Source organism: Coregonus lavaretus, assembly GCF_964263955.1.
Source record: "Coregonus lavaretus genome assembly, chromosome: 1".
In the NCBI taxonomy this organism is placed as follows: Eukaryota; Metazoa; Chordata; class Actinopteri; order Salmoniformes; family Salmonidae; genus Coregonus; species Coregonus lavaretus.
The window spans coordinates 59,549,584-59,574,197 of record NC_139988.1 but is presented as its reverse complement, the minus strand read 5'-3'; the positions used below and the strand labels follow the sequence as shown (position 1 = coordinate 59,574,197).

At 43.1% G+C, this 24,614-nt stretch overlaps 1 protein-coding gene across 1 annotated transcript; it reads left to right on the top strand.

Moving 5' to 3' along the window:
- Positions 1 to 10,526: 10,526 nt before the first annotated feature.
- On the top strand, positions 10,527 to 21,384 carry LOC311117052 (rho GTPase-activating protein 22-like; the record flags this gene model as incomplete). Its single annotated transcript, XM_084157478.1, has 8 exons — positions 10,527 to 10,578; positions 17,583 to 17,708; positions 18,034 to 18,250; positions 18,458 to 18,590; positions 18,705 to 18,778; positions 19,290 to 19,411; positions 19,725 to 20,880; positions 21,168 to 21,384. The coding sequence occupies 8 exons, from the start codon at positions 10,527 to 10,529 to the stop codon at positions 21,382 to 21,384; spliced, it is 2,097 nt and encodes a 698-aa protein (XP_084013604.1).
- Positions 21,385 to 24,614: the final 3,230 nt, after the last annotated feature.

Genomic DNA, 24,614 nt, shown 5'->3' with positions numbered 1-24,614 from the left:
TCCTGCAGTGCCAGACGTGTCCCCCTGCTTAAGCCAGTACATATCCAGGCCCGTCTGAAGTTTGCTAGAGTGCATTTGGATGATCCAGAAGAGGATTGGGAGAATGTCATATGGTCAGATGAAACCAAAATAGAACTTTTTGGTAAAAACTCAACTCGTCGTGTTTGGAGGACAAAGAATGCTGAGTTGCATCCAAAGAACACTATACCTACTGTGAAGCATGGGGGTGGAAACATCATGCTTTGGGGCTGTTTTTCTGCAAAGGGACCAGGACGACTGATCCGTGTAAAGGAAAGAATGAATGGGGCCATGTATCGTGAGATTTTGAGTGAAAACCTCTTTCCATCAGCAAGGGCATTGAAGATGAAACGTGGCTGGGTCTTTCAGCATGACAATGATCCCAAACACACCGCCCGGGCAACGAAGGAGTGGCTTCGCAAGAAGCATTTCAAGGTCCTGGAGTGGCCTAGCCAGTCTCCAGATCTCAACCCCATAGAAAATCTTTGGAAGGAGTTGAAAGTCTGTGTGGCCCAGCGACAGCCCCAAAACATCACTGCTCTAGAGGAGATCTGCATGGAGGAATGGGCCAAAATACCAGCAACAGTGTGTGAAAACCTTGTGAAGACTTACAGAAAACGTTTGACCTGTGTCATTGCCAACAAAGGGTATATAACAAAGTATTGAGAAACTTTTGTTATTGACCAAATACTTTATTTTCCACCATAATTTGCAAATAAATTCATTAAAAATCCTACAATGTGATTTTCTGGATTTTTTTTTCTCATTTTGTCTGTCATAGTTGATGTGTACCTATGATGAAAATTACAGGCCTCTCTCATCTTTCTAAGTGGGAGAACTTGCACAATTGGTGGCTGACTAAATACTTTTTTCCCCCACTGTATATAGCACTGAGTTGAGGTGTTGTTGTATTTATTCCCAGTGATGGATTGTAGTTGTGTGTGTGTGTGTGTGTGTGTGTGTGTGTGTGTGTGTGTGTGATGTACTTACTACTGCTGTATAGCACAGCTTACTACTACTACTGTCAGGGCTAAAGTCTTCTGTACATCACATCAGCTAAATGATTAAGCTAGTAGTTCTTCTCACACAGAGAAGTGACAATCCTTACAAAAAATAATTGTTGCAGCAAACTTCCCGCAAGTTTGTGGCAAATTTGCTGCAAACTAAATAGTGTGCCACAATATGTTGCCAGAAGTTTGAAAATGTTTGCCACTAGTGGCAAAACAATTCTCTCAAGATTCTATTTGAATCTGTGGCAACAATATTTATTGCCATTAGTGGAAAACAGTTTACCAGAAGCCGTTTCTGGTGAACACATGAATTCCAAGACCAGTAACCGTTGATGACCAGTCGGGGGAGAAGAGAAATCTGTTGGAAAATGGAAACCAAGCTATCTAGCTACCTACCGAAGTTGTCCTGTGAGTGTCTAACTTATTAATTAAACTTCCTAATAAACTTTTAAATTGTGTTAGCTAATTGATACCTGGTAAGCAATGTCATGTTTTATGGGATAGAGTGAAACATTTTGTTGCTATATCAGTTTCAATCTGTCAGCACCACTGTGTCTAGCTAGCTAGCTGGCTAGCGCTTGAACAATTGATGTGATAGCTAGCTTGCTAATGATTTGCCTAAACACTGTAGGTGAATACATTGCTGTCTTTTAGCTAATACCAATAATATGTTCAGTGGCATGTTAGCTAGCACAACAGCTAAGGTAGCAACAATATGAGCTGACTTGACATCAAAGCAAAACCTTTGCAGATGGATACCCTTCCCCTACCCATGGTGTTGGAAGAGACTAGGAGGAGGATGCATCAACACACTGGAAATGTTTATGGTGCAATCACCCATAACACTTTTTTTTGAGTGATTAAATTAGTGGCAAATTTGCTGCAAACTAAATAGTGCGCCACAATATGTTGCCAGAAGTTTGAAAGTCTTCAAGATTAATAACGTAAGCAAATGCATGTATTCTCAAATGTAGCACATACATTCATTCTTTGTAACAATTATATATTTAATTGCTTTAAACTTAGTAGCTAGCTCATCTTTATCATGTTGTTCCTTCTCTCCTTCTAGAAGCAATCAGATACAAGGCAAAAATACAGATTGAGGCCTTCAATCAAACTGAGGACAGAGAAATGTGTGTGCACCAGACAGGTCAAGGCTTCTTGCATACATGGCTTTGAGATGTAAGTTACACTCAAAAAAGTGCTGGGCTGTTTGGATGACCCAATTGCTGGGTTGCAGGCATTGGATCAATAGTTGGGTTGTTTTCTTTAAAAACAGCAAGGTTGGGTTGTTGGTGCTGGGTTATTATTTAAGGTTTGGTTATGACAGTGTCGATTTTAGCATGTCAATCTTGGTGGTGCAAACACAACCATTATTTTTTTAATGCTTTCCAGCAAAGCCACAATACAACATTAAACAATACATTATGGATATTTGACCCAGCCAGCGTGTTAATTCTCCCACCACCAGCGCGTGAAGTAAACCAGAACGTGAGCAAGTGTCAAGACGTGGCAACTTACAAGTCTTCTAGTGCAACTTACGCCTCGATCACACCGACAGTGTCATTGCGCAAAATAGTACGCAGCAGCATCTGGATATGTGTGCAACAAAAGTTTAACATTCACCTTCTGTTACCATTTCTGTCAAGCCTTCTACACATACAGTTTAATGCATACGTTCGATAATTCCAACGTTTGCACCACACAGAACGCACTGCGACTGCCTCTGCAACGCAATGCTGTAAGGCAAACACAGCGTTCCATTGGAAATTAATGTACTTCTGGTGTACCAAAATGCAACAACGCTGTCGGTGTGATTGAGCATTAGTGACTGACTAAGTGGAAAACGGCTAACGTTATTTAGACAAACAAAGGTTGTTTTGGCAGACTGAAAATGGTAACTAACAAACGTTAGGAATTATGAATTTGATGGTCATTCAGGTTAAATAGGTTGTCCTATCATAATTAGGTAGCTCTAAATTGTGTGATTCAGTTACACGACTCCCATTCCACACACATACTCTCTCTCTCTCCTCCAATCAACTATTGCTTTCTTGCCTGACAGACTAACTACAGAGTTCGCCAATGTTAGTTGATTAGTTACGAAGCTGGGACAGTTTCCAAATTAATTGCATCGATAGAAACAGGACAAAACAAGCTACTTGTTAGCTGGCTATGTAAACAAATATCCAACTCATCATATGCACTCCACTACACGAGCATCTACTACCGTAACACGACAGCTAAGCTGTCAAATAATAGGAAAACAAGGCAATGTATAACCTATGAATATCTGCACCTAGCAAACATGACAATCCATAACCTAAGCCTAACAGATAAATACGAATTACTCAAGCCTTCATTTCGGTGGCTAGTTAGCTGGTTGTCTGTATGGCTAGTGAAAGTGACAGCTGAGGTTGACGCTTTGTGAGTGCAGGCCAAATCTACTGCTACACACAACTTTTCTTGCCTGACAGACTAACTAGTTACCTAGCTAGCTATAGCAAGCAGCTTGGGCCATTTCCATATCAATTACATCGGTAGAAACAAGGCAAAACAACCAACTAGTTAGCTGACTATATACAGCTAAACACTGCAACAATTTATATGAGACAGAGAGTAATCATTCGAGCTCTACCGCTGATGTGCTCGCCTGTACCAACCAAGTTGTCATGACATCACAGGACTTGCTATTCCCCTAGTTTTACAGCATCAAACATTGACAAAACCAAACATATATCTGCTGTTTACTTATTTCCCTCAACTTGACATCATCGCTTTTCAATGTCCAAGAACGTGTGCAAATCCATATCACCAACCAACATAGATACCAACATCATCGTTTCTGCTTAGGCACTGTCAGTTTGACTAATGAAGTTTAAAAAACGTTGAAAATTCAAATGACAGCATACCCGGTTTCCGGTTGCTTATTGATGACAACAGCCACGCAAATAAGGAAATAGGTTGTTAGCAAGTTAATTTTGCAATATTGACACAGATATTATTGTTAGAAAATCAAGGCAGTTCGCGGCCGCTATAGTAATTTAAAGAAAGGCCATCACCGGCCGCTATTGGTTCTAAAGGGTTAAATGCAGAGGTCAAGGCCAATGGAAAGCTTTGCAAAGGATACGCTGAATGACTGTAACATGGCCTCTTTGCATACCCTTCCCCTACCCATGGTGTTGGAAGCACTGCGGTATAAAGAACTGGAGACTGCATCCATGATGTCTGACCGTTGTTTTCAAGGTAATATACTCATGTTCGCATACACCGATTCATGGACGTCTATATCCTGGACCAACATCACATGCGCAATAGCACTAGCACTCAGTCCGCACAGGGAGCAGCGCGAGCAGTGTCGACATCATTCAAAAATATGGCAGACATTGGATGAATATAACATGTTAATATTGTCTACTGTGAGTGATGGGGGAAAAAATTGGCCTCAGTGACAATTATTTGAATAATTCAATGGATGTTTTGTGCACAAAGGTGATGACTAAAGTGTCTTATTAGGAATTTTCAAATCTGACCTCTATGTGGTCGTCTATGGAAATCTTATTTCTGGGCCGTGCGTCAGTTAAACTGCAGTACCAAAGCAAGACTGTAGGAGTAGTCGAAACAGTGCTTCTAGACCTGAGCCCTAGCCCCTGGAAAGATGTTTGTGCTTGATCATGTGTTGTTCCTTCACTCTTTCTAGAAGCAATCAGTTGCAAGGCAAAAAGACAGATTGAGGCCTTCAATCAAACTGAGGACAGAGAAATATGTGTGCACCAGGTCAAGGCTTCTTGCATGCATGGCTTTGAGATGTAAGTTATTAGCAATAATTCTTTTTGGAAAAATAATATGAATGGCCATATTAGGCATAACAATATTTTATTCCACCCAAGCCTTACACACCTAAGTCAGGAAGAAGAGACCACTAGTAGACAACTACCCCTTAAGTCCCCAGTCCCCATAATTACTTGATTTGTTTGAATCAATTGTGTTGAGGCTTGGCCGGAGAAAAAACATGTATATTGTGGCTCTCTAGGAACAGTTGGCCACACATTTAAAGGTAGATTTACTAGGCCCAGTTTATGCTAGCTACATTGGTTGTTTATATAGCATTTATATAAGGCAGAAACATTGTTTCCTTGCTGAAAAACATATAGAATGCCAGTTTCAGTGAGAAGCATAGCAACATCAAGGCAACTTTGTAACAGTTGACCCCGTTTTTCCAAAGCCAAACCCGTCCATTAGCCACTGAGTCTACCTTTTAAGATGCCAATATAGAAAATGTTTTCAGTTATTGTTTTTAGTATCCTAATGTTGTTTTTGTTTAGTGTTTTCTGATTGTTTCAGTGCATGCATTACACAAGCTTTGGACAAAGGACTTCCACAGGGCAGTCATCTCCAAAGTTAACTCAAAAAAGGCAATAGTTCTGAACTGGGTTAGATTTTGTTAAAATTATTTAAATTGAATTCATTCTCCTTTAAACATCCATTGGTTGAAAGCCTATTGCTCAGTTATCACTTGGCTCATGTAAATCCTGTAGTTGCCCCTTTAAACATCCTAAGGTCTACATCCCCATATGTAAAATGTATGCAGGCATGACTGTAAGTCGCTTTGGATAAAAGCGGCTGCTAAATGGTGTATATTACATTAGTATTCGCATTTCTCTAATGTAAATGTTGTAGCTACATAAAAATATTAAATAAACCATTTATTTGGGAGATATTCAGTCTTTGCTCTTTTCTTCATTAGCATGCTGATGATTTCAAGTTGTATTGTATTTATTTTTTATCTGCTAAGACATTGAATACATGTTGTTTAGCAGGCTTGTGCACCGATAGGGCTCTACCCCCTTTGCCAGTGGTGTACCACAGTTCTGTCTGCCCCGCGCCATCACTTTGGAGGGTAGCCTTCCTGCAGTGGCCGTAGCCTTGTTCTTCCTCACAAATATCGTAATAAATTCGCCAGAATATGTTACATATTCATCCCATAATATTGAAGGCAGTGCCATGTTACAGCTGTTTATCTTTAGACATATAGCCAGTAGCTATGTTTATCTGATTTATGAAAATGGTCAATCAAATCGCCAGGTAGCCTATTGTTCTGGCAGAGATGAGTCAGTAGTATATTTCTAAACTGTATTTTATATGGATGATAAGCAGAAGCCCTACTATGTTTCTGCCAGGCAAAACAGGAGGAAATGATACAAGTTATTTCTGGTCACTAAACTAGGGGTGCGTTGGTCAATTCCCTCTGGCTATCTACTCCGAATGCAGAGCAATCTCGTCTGAGTGTTCCAGAGCGCAGAATAACTGATTAATTTATGAACACTCAACACCCGTTGAATATGGCTGGTGTCAGTAAACGTTGGCAAAAAAGCGTAATTAAATTGTTGCCAGCAGCACAGTTACAGTCACCAACGCTATGGATAACATGAAAACAGCCTAACCAGCTCTGCTAGGGTGAGTAAAATTTGTCAGAGTGGAAGTAGCTAGCAAGCTAGCTAACGTTAGCTTGGGTGCCGTTGTGAGGTCAGAACGCTCGGATCAACCCACTCCTCACAGCCAGAGCGTCCAGCGTGCGCTCTGAACGCTCCAAGAGCGAAACGCCCAGAGCAAACTGTGGCACTCCAGATTGAATTTACGAACACACCCTAGATATATGCACCTGCATTTGTGCGCCAATGCTGATGACTGGTCATTGGTCAACAATCAAGACGCGCAACTTTTTGGTTCTGAAGCATATGAGAATTTATCGACCCGCAAAATATGCTTTTCCATCTGATCCTGCAACCTCCATTACAAGTAGGCCATATGATTGTGCTTGCTCTGGACTTCAGACAGTAGCGGTGCGTGTTAAAATCACTGGGCAAGCCAAGCCAGTAAAAAAAGCCATATTACAACCTATGTTGTGATAATTGTGTTGTTTGCTCTATAACCCATTCGCCACCGTGATAAACAATAAGGCCGAGACAACAGTCACACAGTGGCGGAATAAATTCAACTACACATACGTGTGTTTCATCACAAAAGCAGAGAGAAACATCTGTCCTGTGAAGTCCACAAAGCAAATATTTCATGTAACAAACAGTTACATGACCAACAGCATGGTCGAGCAAATTCATGTTTTCGACAGTTTACTAAACTACTGATTTAGAACCACGGAGTTACTGCAAGTCAGCACAAAGACAACAGGAGCACTGCTATTCCAGCACAATTTAAATTTAAACATAATCAAATCAACTAGGCAATATATGCTTATGCAGGTCTGCATACCCACATCCATACCCACACGCAGTCAGAGGCGGCCCTAGCCTTTTGGGGGCCCTGAACAAAATTTGAGGTTTTAGAGTTAATTTCCTGCAATTCTACAAATTTTTGCCATGGTGTGGACTGAAAATGTAGCAGTTTTAAAACAAGTTTGCTGCAAATCGACACAATTTGCCATGGGGCGGAGAGAAGATTTTGCAATTTTATAACTCATTTCCTGCAATTCTACAGATTTTGCCATAGGGTGGAAAGAAATGTTTGCAGTTTTTAATATGATATCTGACTGCGAGTGATTAACAAAATCAATGGGGGCCCCTCAGTCGGTAATTTGACCATGATTACTACAAGTTTAGATAGCTGGCCACAAGACTAACTTACTACCTAAAACATGTTAGCTGACATGGGATAATTGAGTGACTGTCAGTGACTGACATAACAAGAGAAAAACTGCAGATGCACCAAATTCTGAAATGGCACCTTCTGTATTCTTCTCAAGTTTAGGCATACCACTCCTTTTTGGGGTCACGGATCAAAAAGTTAAAAACCACTGGGATACATGATAGTGGCAACAAATGGAGTTGGGTTGGATATAGTAGGCCTAATCGTAGGCTACAGTATTTCTTACAATCTTCTATGTTGAATGGAATTGTGTTGGCCATTGTTAATAAGTGCAGCATTTATTCCAGTTCAAAATAGTTTTGCAAAATACTTTACTCATCAGATTGCGCTGCTTTCCCCTCTCCTTGAAATAATTGCTCAATGAGTCTTTGACTGCGGTTGCATGAAATGTTTTTTTTGGGGTGCTGCACTTATTAATGCTGCACTTATTAATAATGACCAATGCAATTCCAGTCAAAATAGAAGATTTCAATGTTGTTCATACACAAAGTATCAAAAACCGGATCTAATTCGCATATTCATAATTAGTTTGCAACAAATTTGCAGCAAATAGTAGAATGTTTGCCACAAATTGGCCAAATATTTGCCACAACTGTTTGCCAGAAGCCTGTTTTTTTTCGGTAAGGGAAGTCCTCTGGTACTAATAACTGACGTACTGTAGTAGACAGCTCCAGGCCTACAGACAGACAGACCTACCGACAGAGTGACATACCTCATGTATGACTGGATGGACATGGATATGGAGGCAGTAAATCAGATGACTAACACTGGGCATAGACTGTATGGTGTACTTCCACTTGAACATGTCGTTCATGCACTCGCACTTGTCTTTTTTTACTAGCCCTGATTTTCCAGATTGCTGCTATTTAAATAATATTTTACTTGAAATGATTGTGATCAGTGGTTATTTGTGTGTGGATATAGGTTATATGTGTTTGTGTTCATGTGTCTCTCTCTCCCCTCTCTCTCTGTCCTTCTCTCTCTCTCTCTCTCTCTGTCCTTCTCTCTCTCTCTCTCCAGCCCGCTCTAAGAGCATGGTGCTGGGCTGCTGCAGTTCTCCTCTAGGCCAGGAGTTGGCGCTGATGGCCGGCTGGCTCAAGAGACAGAGGAGCATCATGAGGAACTGGCAACTACGGTGGTTCGTTCTATGGACTGAAGCACTGTACTTCTATAAGGACCAGGATGAGACTAAACCTCAGGTATAATACACTAGTTTAAAACATTCTACATATATTAGGACTGTATTATACTCTCTAAACGAGTTAATAAAATGTTCTCTAATATCAGAAAGAGGACACTGACTGTTGAATCTCCATGTAAGTTTCTCCTCGGGCCAGTTGATCTGTTATCCCTCTCTGTATCTCTGGCTCCTCCATTCTGGCTTCTGTGTGCCTAGTTACCCGGCCACACTGGTTTGTTATGTAGGCTAACTTTTAATGTGGTAACTGGCTCCTCCATTCCAGCTCTGCAGGCTGTATAGTTGCTGGCTGTTTGACTGCTAATGTGGTAACTGGTTGGCCTCTGGCTAGGTTGGGTTGTAAGTCAGAGTCTTTAGTATCTGACCCCAGACCTGCCTATACTGGAGGGCATGGTAATGCAGAAGAGATGGAAGGGATAAATGGATGGAGAGATGTTTTCCTGAGTCATCCATCTCTCTACCTTCATTACTCCTTCAGTTGGACTCCTGCCAAGACTTAAGCAGACAATGGAGTCTGTAATGTTTGGGAACGTTTCTGTAATGTTTGACATGCACAACACGTCTCCCTCTGTGCTCTAAATGATTTCCATTTCAAACAGAGTCATAAGTAATGTTTCTATTTTGTTTTACCAAACCACACAATGCTGTACCTTTAATATATCTCCTTCCTCTCTTTCTCTGTCTCTCTTTGTCTTTCTGCCTATTCACTCTGTCTATGTCTCTGTCTCTGTCTCTGTCTCTGTCTCTGTCTCTCTCTCTCTCTCTCTCTCTCTCTCTCTCTCTCTCTCTCTCTCTCTCTCTCTGTCTCCGTCTCTCTCTCTCTCTCTCAGGGATGCATCCTTCTCCAGGGCAGTCAGGTCAGCAAGCTGCCTGCCAATCAGGATGAAGCTGGTTGCCACCTGTTTGAGATTGTTCCAGGTAAGTCACCATAGTGGTATCTAACCCTTCCCTGTGATGAGGTACTACTTGAACTTATCCAATAAGAAGCATTCATTTTTGTTTGCCATTTCAAATATATTGCTACTGTGTGCCCTATGCTGAACAAGACCCAGGTAAAGCCTAAATTATGAAATGATGGAGTTTCTCAGGGAACTCTGGGTAGCAAAGCTGTTCACAGACTAGAAAGTTATCATTTGGAAGAAAATAAGGAAAACAACCAACAACTCCCTTTTTCTGAATCAATCAATCAATGAATGTATGAATGAATGAAGAATACTTTTTGTATGACTTGTTAGGGGACTTGTAAGGAGATTTGAAACAGGACTTGTAAGGGGACTCATAAGGACTTTGTTGGCTTGTGTACAGTGCTGCACTGGGCTGCTGACTCTCTCTGTCCTGTTATGCCCTGCTGGCACACAGGACCAGCCCTGCTTGGCACACACACCTGGCTGCGTGCAGACTGTGGACTCTACCCCCTGCAAGGCCAGCCAGCTGGTAACTGACATGGCACAGCTGTAGCCCCTCTCCCCTCGTCCTCTCTCCCCATCCAACCTCTCCCCTTGCTCTGCTCTCGCTGCTCTGTGACCATCACCCGGCTTGGCGTGCACTCTCTTGCCGGCTACCCTCGCCTTCTTTCCTTGCTCGCTTGCCCCGTTGTTACACTGTCGCCTGTCTGGCCCTGCTTCTCCAGTGCTAGTATGGGGCAAGACTGTTGCAAGCTCCACAAACCACAGATTGTCTACACTGTGGGTAAGGGCACCTTGTGCGTGCGTATCTGTTTGTCTTTCTGCCTGCCTGCGTGTGCTGTGTCTGAGCAGTGTAAACACCTAGGTGGTGAACAGGTTATTGATAGTTCTGTATGTGTTCAGCGATAATCATGCAATGTGTGGCTATCTCAGTTGTAAATCACTCTGTGAATCAGCGGGGCAACCAGAAGAGAAGCAATGGAACTCTAGACTGCTCGTATGTGTTCAGACACACACAAATACACACACCAAACAGCCGCACACACACACACACACACACACACACACACACACACACACACACACACACACACACACACACACACACAACCACACCCTGTGACAATTTACTGCTGGGGGTTGCATGTGTCTCTGACAGAACTTTCAAGAATACAGTATCATGACAATGTTGATCATTTCACAATTAATACATGACAGAATATTCAAATCAATCACTTTAATCTGGGCTCTTTCCACCATAAATCTAGGTGCTTTTCTCTGCTACTGTATTTACGCAGACATTTGGCTTTGGTGTATGTATGTGCTATAGCTGACACTCCCTCTGTCCCTCCCTCCCTCTGTCTGTCTTTCTGTCCCTCTGTCTGTTCCTCTGACTCTGCTTGGGGGAATCTGTCAAGTGATAAATCTGAAAGAGAAAGTGTGTGTCTGTCTGTCCCTCTGTGCAGAGGAGGGAAAGTGCTAACCCTGTTGACCGGCATTCATGAACAGCCTATATAAACCACATGAATGTCAATAACGTCAACACCCACTGGTCGCTAGACGACCGCGCTTGTGACTGCTACATACTGGGACTGGAGTGTTTTGTTCCAAAAGAGAGAGAGCGAGAATGTGTGTGTGTGTGTGTGTGTGTGTGTGTGTGTGTGCACATGCGTGTGTGTCCAGTGTCACCTTGGGCCATTAACTGCTGCCAAAACAAAAAGGGAAAGAGACAGGGTACCTATCCTCTCCCCAGAGCGAGAGAAAGAGGTGAAGGGAGAGGTCAGGTAAAACAGAGAGTGAATGACAGGCAGGCAGACAAACAGACACAGACAGACAGACAGACAGACAGACAGACAGACAGACAGACAGACAGACAGACAGACAGACAGACAGACAGACAGACAGACAGACAGACAGACAGACAGACAGACAGACAGACAGACAGACAGACAGACAGACAGACAGACAGACAGACAGGCAGGCAGGCAGGCAGGCAGGCAGGCAGACAGGGAAGGGGAAGGGGAAGGGGAAGGGGAAGGGGAAGGGAAGGGAGTGGAGTTTTACATTCAGTAACAACTGCAACAATAGTAAACAGAGGGATATATACACGTAGACACACAGTCCTGAACATGCTGGAGCAGAACACCTTCACTGGCATAATTCCACCACACCATCTAGCGGTCTACTGAGAAAAATACAAAGATTGATGAGCACCAATGTTAAAGGCTCTTGTATGGCACATAAGCACAGAGCATTACATGATGACATTGACAATACCAATTACATCATACTATGTAGATGGCATCATTGCAAAAGACAAGCACTGAGCTCATGAAGACATCAACAGCGCACTATGCATGTGTGTCAGTGGCAGTCGGTACCATTTAAGATTAGAGAGGACTAATTTTTTATTTCTATTACAGCATATTGGATGACTGCCATTCACATTCCATTCACCCAGCTCAATGTAACATCAATAGATTTAGGCCACTACATGATACTGGAATTTGCCCTATACCCATCATGAGGTTGCTACAACCTGGCCTACAAATGAACGTTTATAACATAGGTGCACAGGTCAAGAGACAAATTGGAGTAATCAAGGTGACAGACAGTGACACATTAAATACCGCCTTGCACACTCTTGCCTGCATCTAGCTGATCTGGGGTGTAATCATTAGTCCAAACAGTTGCAAAACGTTCCATTTTGCAACTAAAATGAGAGTTTATATTGGACAAATTCAGGTAGGTCCCTCACCATTTCGTTCCATTTGCTTCAGTTTAAGAAACGTTTTGCAACAGAATTGGTGGAATGAATACACCCCTGATCACAAAAAGTTCACGTTCATAGCAGCCACATACAGCTTCATCACTTTGCTCGTTGTATAATTCCTTCTTGCATCTACACACTATTACTCTCACCTTCTCCCTCGCTTGTGGACTTCAGTGCACAACACAACCGCTCTCTGTGACCAGGTGCAAAAGCTTCTCCAAGACAAACCTTCATACCATAACCGCTAACCGCGACACAGCGTACGTCATTGTCAACATGTTAACGTTATAGTCAACAAACTACACTGATCAAAAATATGAACGCATGTAAAGTGTTGGTCCCATGTTTCATGAGCTTAAATAAAATATCTATGAAATCTCCCATACACACAAAAAGCTTATTTCTCTCAACTTTTGTGCACAAATTTGTTTACATCCCTGATAGTGAGCATTTCTCCTTTGCCAAGATAATTCATCCACCTGACAGGTGTGGCATATCAAGAAGCTGATTAAACAGCATGATCATTACACAGGTGCACCTTGTGCTGGGTACAATAAAAGGCCACTCTAAAATGTGCAGTTTTGTCACACAACACAATGCCACAGTTGTCTCAAGTTTTGAGAGAGTGTGCAATTGGCATGCTGACTGCAGGAATGTCCACCAGAGCTGTTGCCAGAGAATTGAATGTACATTTCTCTACCATAAGCCAACGTCATTTTAGAGAATTTGGCAGTACGTCCAACCAGCCTCCCAACCGCAGACCACGTGTAACCACACCAGCCCAGGACCTCCACCATCCGGCTTCTTCACCTGCGGGATTGTCTGAGACCAGCCACCCGGACAGTTGATTAAACTGTGGGTTTGTACAACCGACTAATTTCTGCACAAACTGTCAGAAACCGTCTCAGAGAAGCTCATCTGCATGCTTGTCGTCCTCACCAGCGTCTTGACCTGACTGCAGTTTGGCGTCGTAACCGACTTCAGTGGGAAAATGCTCACCTTTGATGGCCACTGACACGCTGGAGAAGTGTGCTAGTGTGCTCTTCATGGATAAATCCCGGTTTCAACTGTACCGGGCAGATGATGACAGACAGCGTCTATGGCATCGTGTGGGGAAGCGGTTTGCTAATATCAACGTTGTTATGCTTAACACCCCGGCCATCCTACAATCCAAACTAGATGCCCTCAATCTCACACAAATTATCAACGAACCTACCAGGTACAACCCTAAATCTGTAAACATGGGTACCCTCATAGATATCATCCTGACTAACTTACCCTCTAAATACACCTCCACTGTCTTCAACCAGGATCTCAGCGATCACTGCCTTATTGCCTACGTCCGTAACGGGTCCGTGGTCAAACGACCACCCCTCATCACTGTCAAACGCTCCCTAAAACACTTTAGCGAGCAGGCCTTACTAATTGACCTGGCACAGGTATCCTGGATGGATATAGATCTCATTCCGTCAGTAGAGGATGCCTGGTTGTTCTTTAAAAGTAATTTCCTCTCAATCTTAAATAAACATGCCCCATTCAGAAAATACAGAACTAAGAACAGATATAGCCCCTGGTTCTCCTCAGACTTGACTGCCCTTGACCAGCACAAAAACATCCTGTGGCGTACTGCATTAGCATCAAATAGCCCCCGCGATATGCAACTTTTCAGGGAAGTTAGGAACCAATATACACAAGCAGTCAGGAAAGCAAAGGCTAACTTTTTCAAACAGAAATTTGCATCCTGTAGCACTAACTCCAAAAAGTTTTGGGACACTGTAAAGTCCATGGAGAATAAGAGCACTTGCTCCCAGCTGCCCACTGCACTGAGGCTAGGAAACACTATCACCACCGATAAATCTACAATAATCGAGAATTTCAACAAGCATTTTGCTACGGCTGGCCATGCTTTCCACCTGGCTACCACTACCCCGGCCACCAACTCTGCACCCTCCGCTGCAACTTGCCCATGCCCCCCCCCCCCCGCTTCTCCTTCACACAAATTCAGACAGCTGATGTTCTGAAAGAGCTGCAAAATCTGGACCCCTACAAATCAGCTGGGCTAGACAATCTGGACCCTTTCTTTCTAAAACTAGCCGCCGAAATTGTCGCAACCTCTATTACTAGCCTGTTCAACCTCTCTTTCGTAACGTCTGAGATCCCCAGAGATTGGAAAGCTGCCGCGGTCATCCCCCTCTTCAAAGGGGGTGACACTCTAGATCCAAACTGTTACAGACCTATATCCATCCTGCCCTGCCTTTCGAAAGTATTTGAAAGCCAAGTTAACAAACAGATCACCGACCATTTCGAATCCCACCGTACCTTCTCCGCTATGCAATCCGGTTTCCGAGTTGGTCATGGGTGCACTTCAGCCACGCTCAAGGTCCTAAACGATATTATAACCGCGATCGATAATAGACAGTACTGTGCAGCCGTCTTCATCGACCTGGCCAAGGCTTTCGACTCTGTCAACCACCGCATTCTTATTGGCAGACTAAATAGCCTTGGTTTCTCAAATGACTGCCTCGCCTGGTTCACCAACTACTTCTCAGATAGAGTTCAATGTGTCAAATCGGAGGGCCTGTTGTCTGGACCTATGGCAGTCTCTATGGGGGTGCCACAGTGTTCAATTCTTGGGCAGACTCTTTTCTCCGTGTATATCAATGATGTCGCTCTTGCTGCTGGTGACTCTCAGATCCACCTCTACGCAGACGACACCATTTTGTATACATCTGGCCCTTCATTGGACACTGTGTTAACAATCCTCCAAACGAGCTTCAATGCCATACAACACTCCTTCAGTAGCCTCCAACTGCTCTTAAACACTAGTAAAACTAAATGCATGCTCTTCAATCGAACGCTGCTGGCACCCGCCCACCCGACTAGAATCACTACTCTCGACGGGTCTGACCTAGAGTATGTGGACAACTACAAATACCTAGGTGTCTGGTTAGACTGTAAACTCTCCTTCCAGACTCACATTAAGAATCTCCAATCCAAAGTTAAATCTAGAATCGGCTTCCTATTTCGCAACAAAGCCTCCACTCATGCTGCCAAACATGCCCTCGTAAAACTGACTATCGTACCGATACTTGACTTGGGCGACGTCATTTACAAAATAGCCTCCAACACTCTACTCAGCAAATTGGATGTAGTCTATCACAGTGCCATCCGTTTTGTCTCCAAAGCCCCATACACTACCCACCACTGTGACCTGTACGCTCTTGTTGGCTGGTCCTCACTACATGTTCGTCGTCAAACCCACTGGCTCCAGACCATCTATAAATCACTGCTAGGCAAATTCCTGCCTTATCTTAGCTCATTGGTCACCATAGCAGCACCCACCAGTAGTCTGCGCTCCAGCAGGTATATCTCACTGGTCATCCCCAAAGCCAACACCTCCTTTGGCCACCATTCCTTCCAGTTCTCTGCTGCCAATGACTGGAACGAATTGCAAAAATCTCTGAAGCTGGAGACTCTTATCTCCCTCACTAACTTTAAGCATCAGTTGTCAGAGCACCTTACCGATCATTGCACCTGTACACAGCCCATCTGAAATTAGCCCACCCAACTACCTCATCCCTATATTGTTATTTATTTTGCTATTTTGCACCCCAGTATCTCTATTTGCACATAATCTCTTGCACATCTAGCATTCCAGTGTTAATTCTAATTGTAATTATTTTGCACTATAGCCTATTTATTGCCTTACCTCCATAACTTGCTACATTTGCACACACTTTATATATATTTTCTGTTGTATTTTTTTGACTTTATGTTTTTTTACCCCATATGTAACTCTGTGTTGTTGTTTTTATCGCACTGCTTTGCTTTATCTTGGCCAGGTCGCAGTTGTAAATGAGAACTTGTTCTCAACTGGCTTACCTGGTTAAATAAAGGTGAAAATTGATGGCAATTTGAATGCACACAGATGGCAATTTGAATGCACACAGATATGATGGCAATTTGAATGCACACAGATACCGTGATGAGATCCTGAGGCCCATTGTCATGCCATTCATCTGCCGCCATCATCTCATGTTTCAGCATGATAATTCATGGCCCATTGTTGCAAGGATTTGTACACGAGTCCTGGAAGCTGAAAATGTCCCAGTTCTTCCATGGCCTGCATACTCATCAGACATGTCACCCATTGAGCATGTTTGGATGCTCTGGTTCGACGTGTACTACAGCACGTTCCAGTTCCCACCAATATCCAGCAACTTTGCACAGCCATTGTAGAGGACTGGGACAACATTCCACAGGCCACAATCAACAGCCTGATCAACTCTATACAAAGGAGATGTGTTGCGATGTATGAGGCAAATGGTGGTCACACCAGATACTGACTGGTTATCTGATCCACACCCCTACTTTAAGGTATCTGTGACCAACAGATGCGTATTTGTATTCCCAGTCATGTGAAATCTATAGATTAGGGCGAAATATGTATCTCTCTCTCTCTCTCTCTGATGCTTCTCCTTAATTTTTGAAGAAATTAATTTGTTCAAAACTTTTCAACTATTGTCTTTCTTTCTCTTTGAGTCAACTACTCACCTCACTTTATGCACTGCAGTGCTAGCTAGCTGTAGCTCATGCTTTCAGTACTAGATTCATTCTCTGATTCTTTGATTGGTTGGACAACATGGAGGACGTCCTCTGGAAGTCATCATAATTACTGTGTAAGTCTACGGAAGAGGGTGTGAACCATGAGCCTGCTAGGTTTTGTATTGAAGTCAATGTGCCCAGAGGAGGACGTAAAATAGCTATCCTCCGGCTACACCACGGTGATACCCTAGAGGGTGCTGTTGAGGCTACTGTAGACCTTTATTGCAAAACAATGTGTTTTATAAGTTATTTGGTGACGTGAATATATGTAGTATAGATTTATTTAAAAAAATATAACTTTTTTTATGTTTCACTATTTATTTTTTTCAGAAATTAGAGTAGGATGGTCCTCCCTTTTTTCCTCTGAGGAGCCTCCACTGATGTGTGTGTGTGTGTGTGTTTGTTTGCAGGAGGCAGTGGAGAGAAGGATCGTTCAGGTCTGAGCGAGTCTTTCCTGTTGATGGCTAACTCTCAGAGTGACATGGAGGAGTGGGTCAGAGCCATACGAAGAGCTATATGGGCCCCGCTAGGAGGAGGTAACACACACTCACACACAGACACACACACACACACACACACACACACACACACATGATCATGCACATACTCACACACACAAACACACACACACACACACAAACACACACACAGAGACATACACACACACATGCTCATACTCACATACACACAGACACATACATGCACACATACCCACACACACCAAAAAAAAACACACACACACACACACCAACATGTAACAGCCAGTTTATTGCGTGTGTGTGTGTGCATGCGTGCGCGTACGTGCGTGCGTGTGTGCCTGCGTGTGTGTGTGTGCTTGGAATCTGGGTGCCATTGCTCTAGGTATCTTTGGCCAGCATCTGGAAGAGACAATGCAGTGTGAGAGTGGGTGTGGCAGCAGCAGCAAGCCTGTGGTGCCTCTGCTGGTGGAGCAGTGTGTGTGTTTTATACACCAGCACGGCCTCACGGAGGAGGGGTTGTTTAAAATGCCTGGACAGACCAATCACGTAAGAGAGCTGCAGGATGCCTTTGACTGCGGGGAGAAACCAGTGTTTGACAGGTAGGAGAAGTCCTTTACTTTCCCATCAAATGACAGGTAACACAACATTATGTAACACAACACACACAACACAGGTACATGGGCTCTATTGGAAATCAGTTATAATGATGTTTAACAGATTATCTACAGATACAGTTTATTTAAATATTATTATGTAAAGAGGAAAACACAATGTATGACCGTGAACTGTACTGACCTGTCCTGCAGTAACACTGATGTCCACACGGTGGCTTCCCTTTTGAAGCTCTACCTCAGAGAGCTGCCGGAGCCTGTGGTGCCTTTCAACAAATACACAGAGTTCCTCTCCACCGCTCAGCTACTGGCCAAGGACCAGGAGGAGGTGTGTGTGTGTGTGTGTGGGTGTGTGTGTGTGTGTGTGTGTGTGTGTGTGAGTGACACACGTGCCTCAAGTAGTAATGCTCTCATTCAAACCCTAATGAATGTCCTTTTGAAGGGGATCTTTGAGCTGGGTAGGCAGGTGAAGACTCTTCCTCAGGTCAACTATAACCTCCTCAAATACATCTGCAGGTAAACAGATTATAATGATGTCATCTATGAGTACTGAGTATTGCTGAGTCTCTCCTATCTCTCTCTAGTCTCCTCCATCTCTGTAAATATTATTAATACATAATGACATAATCTCTATAGATACTGACGTAAATACATGTCTGGCTTCCATCTCTATGATTACTATCAATACATCTTCAATGACATCATTCTAGATATAAATCTTTAATGACATCATCTAATACTATAAATAAGTGTTTAATGATGTCAGAAGGCAGCTGTGGCAGCAGATCACACAGACGGTGCAAACAGCATGACTCACCACCACCTCTCATACTATATCTGTCTCAGTCTGAATCATACTGAACATACAACAAATTTGATATTCAGACAATCTTGGATGAAATAAAATGTGCTTCAGGTATTTATTTATTTTTTTGCTCTGTGTTTTATTCTTACCAGCCTTTATATGTGTGTGTGTGTGTGTGCGAACCTGCGTGTGTGTGTGTGTTTGCGTGTATTTACACTATAGATTCCTAGATGAGGTCCAGTCCCACTCCAGTCAGAACAAGATGAGTGTTCAGAACCTGGCCACTGTGTTTGGACCCAACATCCTCCGACCCAAGATGGAGGATCCACAAACCATGATGGAGGGTAGATACCAACGCATTTCCCTCTCGAATGACACACGTGCTATGAGCAAACTAACCATAGCATTTCATGTGGGGATTTGTAAAATAATAAGATGAAGCAAATAACTTTTATTTTACAATGTCAGTGAAAAGGAGGCATTGTTTAACCAGAGTTTAAAGCCAGAATACGTAATTTATTTCTCAGCTAACCAGCAGCCCTGCCATCTTTTTTAGATCATCTGAAGCATTAGGCTGGAGAAAGCATTTTCAGTGTCTGGAAAAGTGCTATATATAAATCCTATCAAAAACAATTATCTTTTTTTTCCACCCTGCAGGTAGTTCCCAGGTGCAGTACCTGATGACTGTACTGATCAGTGAACACTCTCGTCTGTACCAGGGGGAGGCAGAGACTCCCAGGGAGGACCAATCTGCCCCTCCTCCGACTCCTTATCCCCGGGCCCCTACAATTCAGCACTGCAGGGTGGAGTGGCTCTCACAGGAGGACATCCTGCCCCCCACCACCCCTACCCAGCCCTATCCCTCCCTGGGACAGACCCCTAACACCCCAAGTCAGGAACCACTTCAACCCATCTCGACCTCCAGTGTCTCCTCTCTCGATACTGACCACCCTGGATCAACCACCCAGGAAAGAAAAGAGGGGGATTCTGAGGGAAAGAGTGAAAGAAAGAGCGAAAGAAAACTCTCGGGTGGTAGTGGTGCAGCCCTTGGTCCCAGTAAACAGTCCAAAAGCCTGTCTTCATGGAGGTCCTCCTTGAAGGGTGGGTCTGGGTCAGGAGGGGTGAGGGGGAAGATGGGAGGGTCAGCGGTTGACATGTCGACTGTCACCAGGGGCAACTGGCTGATGAACGGCTTGTCATCCTTCCATAATCACCGACGGACTGCTTCGACCGGCAAACGACTCAAAGAGTCCTCGCTTTCCCTGACAGAGACACATAAAGACTCTCTGCCAGACTCCTATACTGGGTCCTCTTTGTCTTTAAAATACTCTTCACACTCTCAAAGAAGCTCGCTAAAAGACTCATCTCCTTTACATATAGACTCTTCCTGTTCTAGTATAGACTCCTTTCCCAATATAAAGCCCTCTGTCTCTGTCAGAAACTCCTCCCATTCCAACAGGCTCTCGACCTATGACAACGTTACAATCACTCCCTGCAGTCTGAGCTTGCCCGATGGAAGCCCCTCCCCCTGGACCTCCTGTGAGATCTCATTGGCTGAATCTACAGGAACTGAGCGTACCACACTGAACTCTGGGTTAGGGTCCGGGCAGGCTGTGGCGGGGTCCTCGGTGGCTGGGGGCAGTAGCTCTGCTTTGGAGCTGTGTGTGAGCAGCGCTGGCTGCAGCAAGGGTGACCCTGGAGATGACATCACAGGTCTGAGGTCAGGGGTCAACAAGGGTCTGTTTAGCCTGGTGACGGAGCTGAAGGAAGAGCTGAGGAGACAGAGGTTCAGCTATGAGACACGAATACGCAAGTAAGAACTAACTTCTTGTTCTTGTTGCAATGGTATTGGTACAGTATGTTGTGGTGTGTGTGCCTATGTGCACATAATATAATATATGTCATTTAGCAAACACTTTTATCCAAAGCGACTTACAGTCATGCATGCATACATTTTACATATGGGTAGTCTCAGGAATCAAACTCACTATCCTGGCGATGCTCTACCAACTGAGCTACAGAGGACTTTATGTGTGTGTGCACATCCATGCGTGTCTGCTGTACTCGCTAACCCTCTCTCTCTTCTCTCCTTCTTCCCAGATTGGAGGAGTCATGTTCAGGTCTTCGTCTCCAGTCTGGTCGTTTAGAAGAGGATCTTAACCAGGAGAAGAAGAGGTTCCGCATGCTGGAGATCCGACTGGGGAACTCAGAACGCGCAAGGCAGGATGCAGAGACTCGGAATGTTCTCCTGCAGAAAGAGATGGAAGAGTTCTTTGCTACACTGGGAGACCTGACCACTGGCACACATACCAGCTAGACCTGAGCAGACAGTGTCAGCCCACCGAGCGAAAGGCTTTCACTATGGGAGCTAACACAGGTCAGGTCTCAGGCGAGGTTACCCATCAAGTGAGTTTAATTCTGCTACACTCAGACAAAATTGAAGAAAAGGAAGAAAAAGGCTTAAATTAAACAGGAAAGTACTATCTGAGCTTTGAAATGCTATATTTTATGTCCGTTGCAAAATGTTTTGCTACTGTGTGCTCTAATGAACTCTCCGCCTGTGCATTAGGACTAGGCTTAATATGTGTCCACGAAACCGGCCCCTGGAGTATTCATTCAGAGGTTGCTCAAGACTGTTGTGATACAGCCCATATGTCCATGTTGTCATTATATGGTACAGAAGGGGTTTTATGTTTTTCTTATCTGAAGTCTACTGCTGTCTATCACTCTGTATGCATCGTCATTCTTAGTAACTGTGGGCCATTTTCCCAGAAACAGATTAGGCCTAGTCCTGGACTATAAAGCACTTTCAATGGAGATGGCCCATTGAGTTTTTTAGTTCAGGACTAGTCTTACGCCAGGATTCAATCCGATCGTGCTTTGTCAGCTATGCACCTTTTAAAGGTAATTTTCCTGCGTTTGTGGAGACTGTATTCATGGTAAATGCTGCATATGTCGGCTAAATCAGAATTTACCTTTAAATGTCAAGCGCGTTATAACGCGGATCTACCGCTGATAGGATTGGATCCCTGCCTTTATCTTTGTCTGGGAAACCACCTCTGTGTGTGCTAGACTGTTAGTGATCTCTTTAAAGATGGACCTCTAAATGGTTAAATGTGATACTTACTGAACTCAGGTGTTCTAAACATTCTGGTCAGAGAGATGATGTATCTCTATTCCCGTACTTGAATACTATTCTGAAACAGACTACTTTTACCACGCCATGGTTTCACCACATCACAAAACATTTTGGTGACTGTTGTTTCTGATTTAAGAAATGGGCCTTGTTTATCATAGCGATATCAGGTACATGTCCCAAAACTGACCAGACTCTAGTGAAAGCCTCTGAGTATTTGTCATTATAAACTAATGTCCTTACAAGAAGTATGCGTTGAGAATAAAAACAATTCAAACAGAATCAAATTCAACCCTTTATTTGCAGGAGTTGCAGGTTGACATTGACCGACTGTTTCCAGTGTGTACATTAGGTCTGTAGTAAGGCCTTGTCCAGATCAAAAGGCTAACATTTATACAACCGGCCTTTGTGGAAAACACCACGAAACCTGGATTGCGTTCAAGAGGGTGAAACGTTCTATGTGGATTCCATTAATAAGAACTGAGATGATTCCATATCTATTTAAACGTTCCATAACGTTGTACCCTCCTGAATGCAGCCTTGTGTCTGGTGTGCGATAGGCCTGACCACAGCCAGGGATGGGGTCCAGGTCCAAACATAAACAGGGCCTATAGGGATTGAACGGCGAGGAGCCATCAAATACCTTTGAATCTAGAAAAAGGAAAACATGGCTGGCAGCAAATCTTTTAAAACCCCTGGAGAACATCCATCTAACATCCAAATAAACCACTCACTACCTACTCTATAGTCTACAAATCACATTGCAAAAAATAAAAAATAAATGTTTAGACATAGTACTTTTGAATTAAATATACATTACATACAATACTAGCAGTCTTCTAACATTGACAAAGGTACATGTTCAAATAAATAAATAAAACTAAAACTTTCACATTGTTTTTTTAGACCATATGCTGGGGACTGTTATGTCATTCAGAAACTCATCTAGGTGAGGTAGTCAATAAAAACCAAGTTCTCTAACAGAGACGGCACAGAGAGAGGCGCTAACGCTAACTAAACACTGAGTGCCTCTACAGCAGAGAGAAATATAGTTGGGTTAAAAACAGACAACTCAGGGATTTTCTTAAGAGATGGGACAATCTCAACTTTCTTTTCACAAATATTTTTCTTAATATTAACAACATTTGAAATATATATTTTCAAAGACCGTCCTGACAGGTTGCATTAAGGCCTGGTATGGGAATTGCTCCATCCACGACCGCAAGGCCCTCCAGCGGGTGGTGAGGACGGCCCAGTACATCACTGGGACCGTGCTCCCACCCATCCAGGACATCTACTCGAAACGGTGCCTGAGGAAGGCCTGCAGCATCATCATCATCATCAAGGACCCCACACACCCCAGCCACGAGCTGTTCACTGCCGTACCGTCGGGCAGATGGTATCGGAGCATGATGTCTGATATCAACAGGCTCAGAGACCGTTTCTATCTACAAGCAATCTGCTGACTGCTGAACACTTGAACTGGACTGACCACCTTCATTGACTCTCCGCATTTTAGCACACATGCACTCACTTATGCACACACCCACACAGATAAACACACACACACACACACACACACACATCACAACTGCTGCTACCAGACTTATTATGATTGCTAAATACTTCACAATTTAAACACTTGACCCCTAATCCCCCATTCCCCAAAACACATGTAAATATTGGACTATAAATTGTGCCTTCCTGTTTTATACTTATGCTCAAATGTTTATTATATTCTACTGAGCCATTTACTTTATGTTCGTATTCTTATCTTTTATTATTTCTAATTGTTGTTGCATTGTCGAGAAAAAACCTGCAAGTAAGCATTTCATTGGACGGTGTATACCATGTGTATCCCATACATATGACTAATAAAACTTGAAAGTATCAGCTATCACACAATGTAAAGAAAAACCTCATAATTCAACAACAAAAAAATCATAAAATGAAACTAACTGGATTTACAGTATGTCAACCCCGTCAAGACACCATAAAAAGCATTTCATTTTTTACATTTATTGTCCAACAAGTGTTTAAAAGCATTGATTGTTTAATTCTAACAGTAGATTATAGAAATATGTAATACAAATATCTAAACTTATTTTTGTTTTATTTTATAGCGCTATACTGTATAATGTTCCAGGGCAAATTTTGTTAGCATTTTGGCATGTTTTTCTAGATTCAGAATATAAAACAACATTTATAAAGCAAACATTATCCCTTAGATCTAGCACAACAAATTGCCAATAGTTTAACCATATGTTGCAGAACAGTGATACATATATATTTTCAGAATATTGACAAAATATTGATCTTAGCCATCAGTGACGGAGTTGACAAGCCACTGACGGAGTTGACAAAACAGACACATTTTTGCCTCTAAAAATAAAATGTCAATACAAACATTT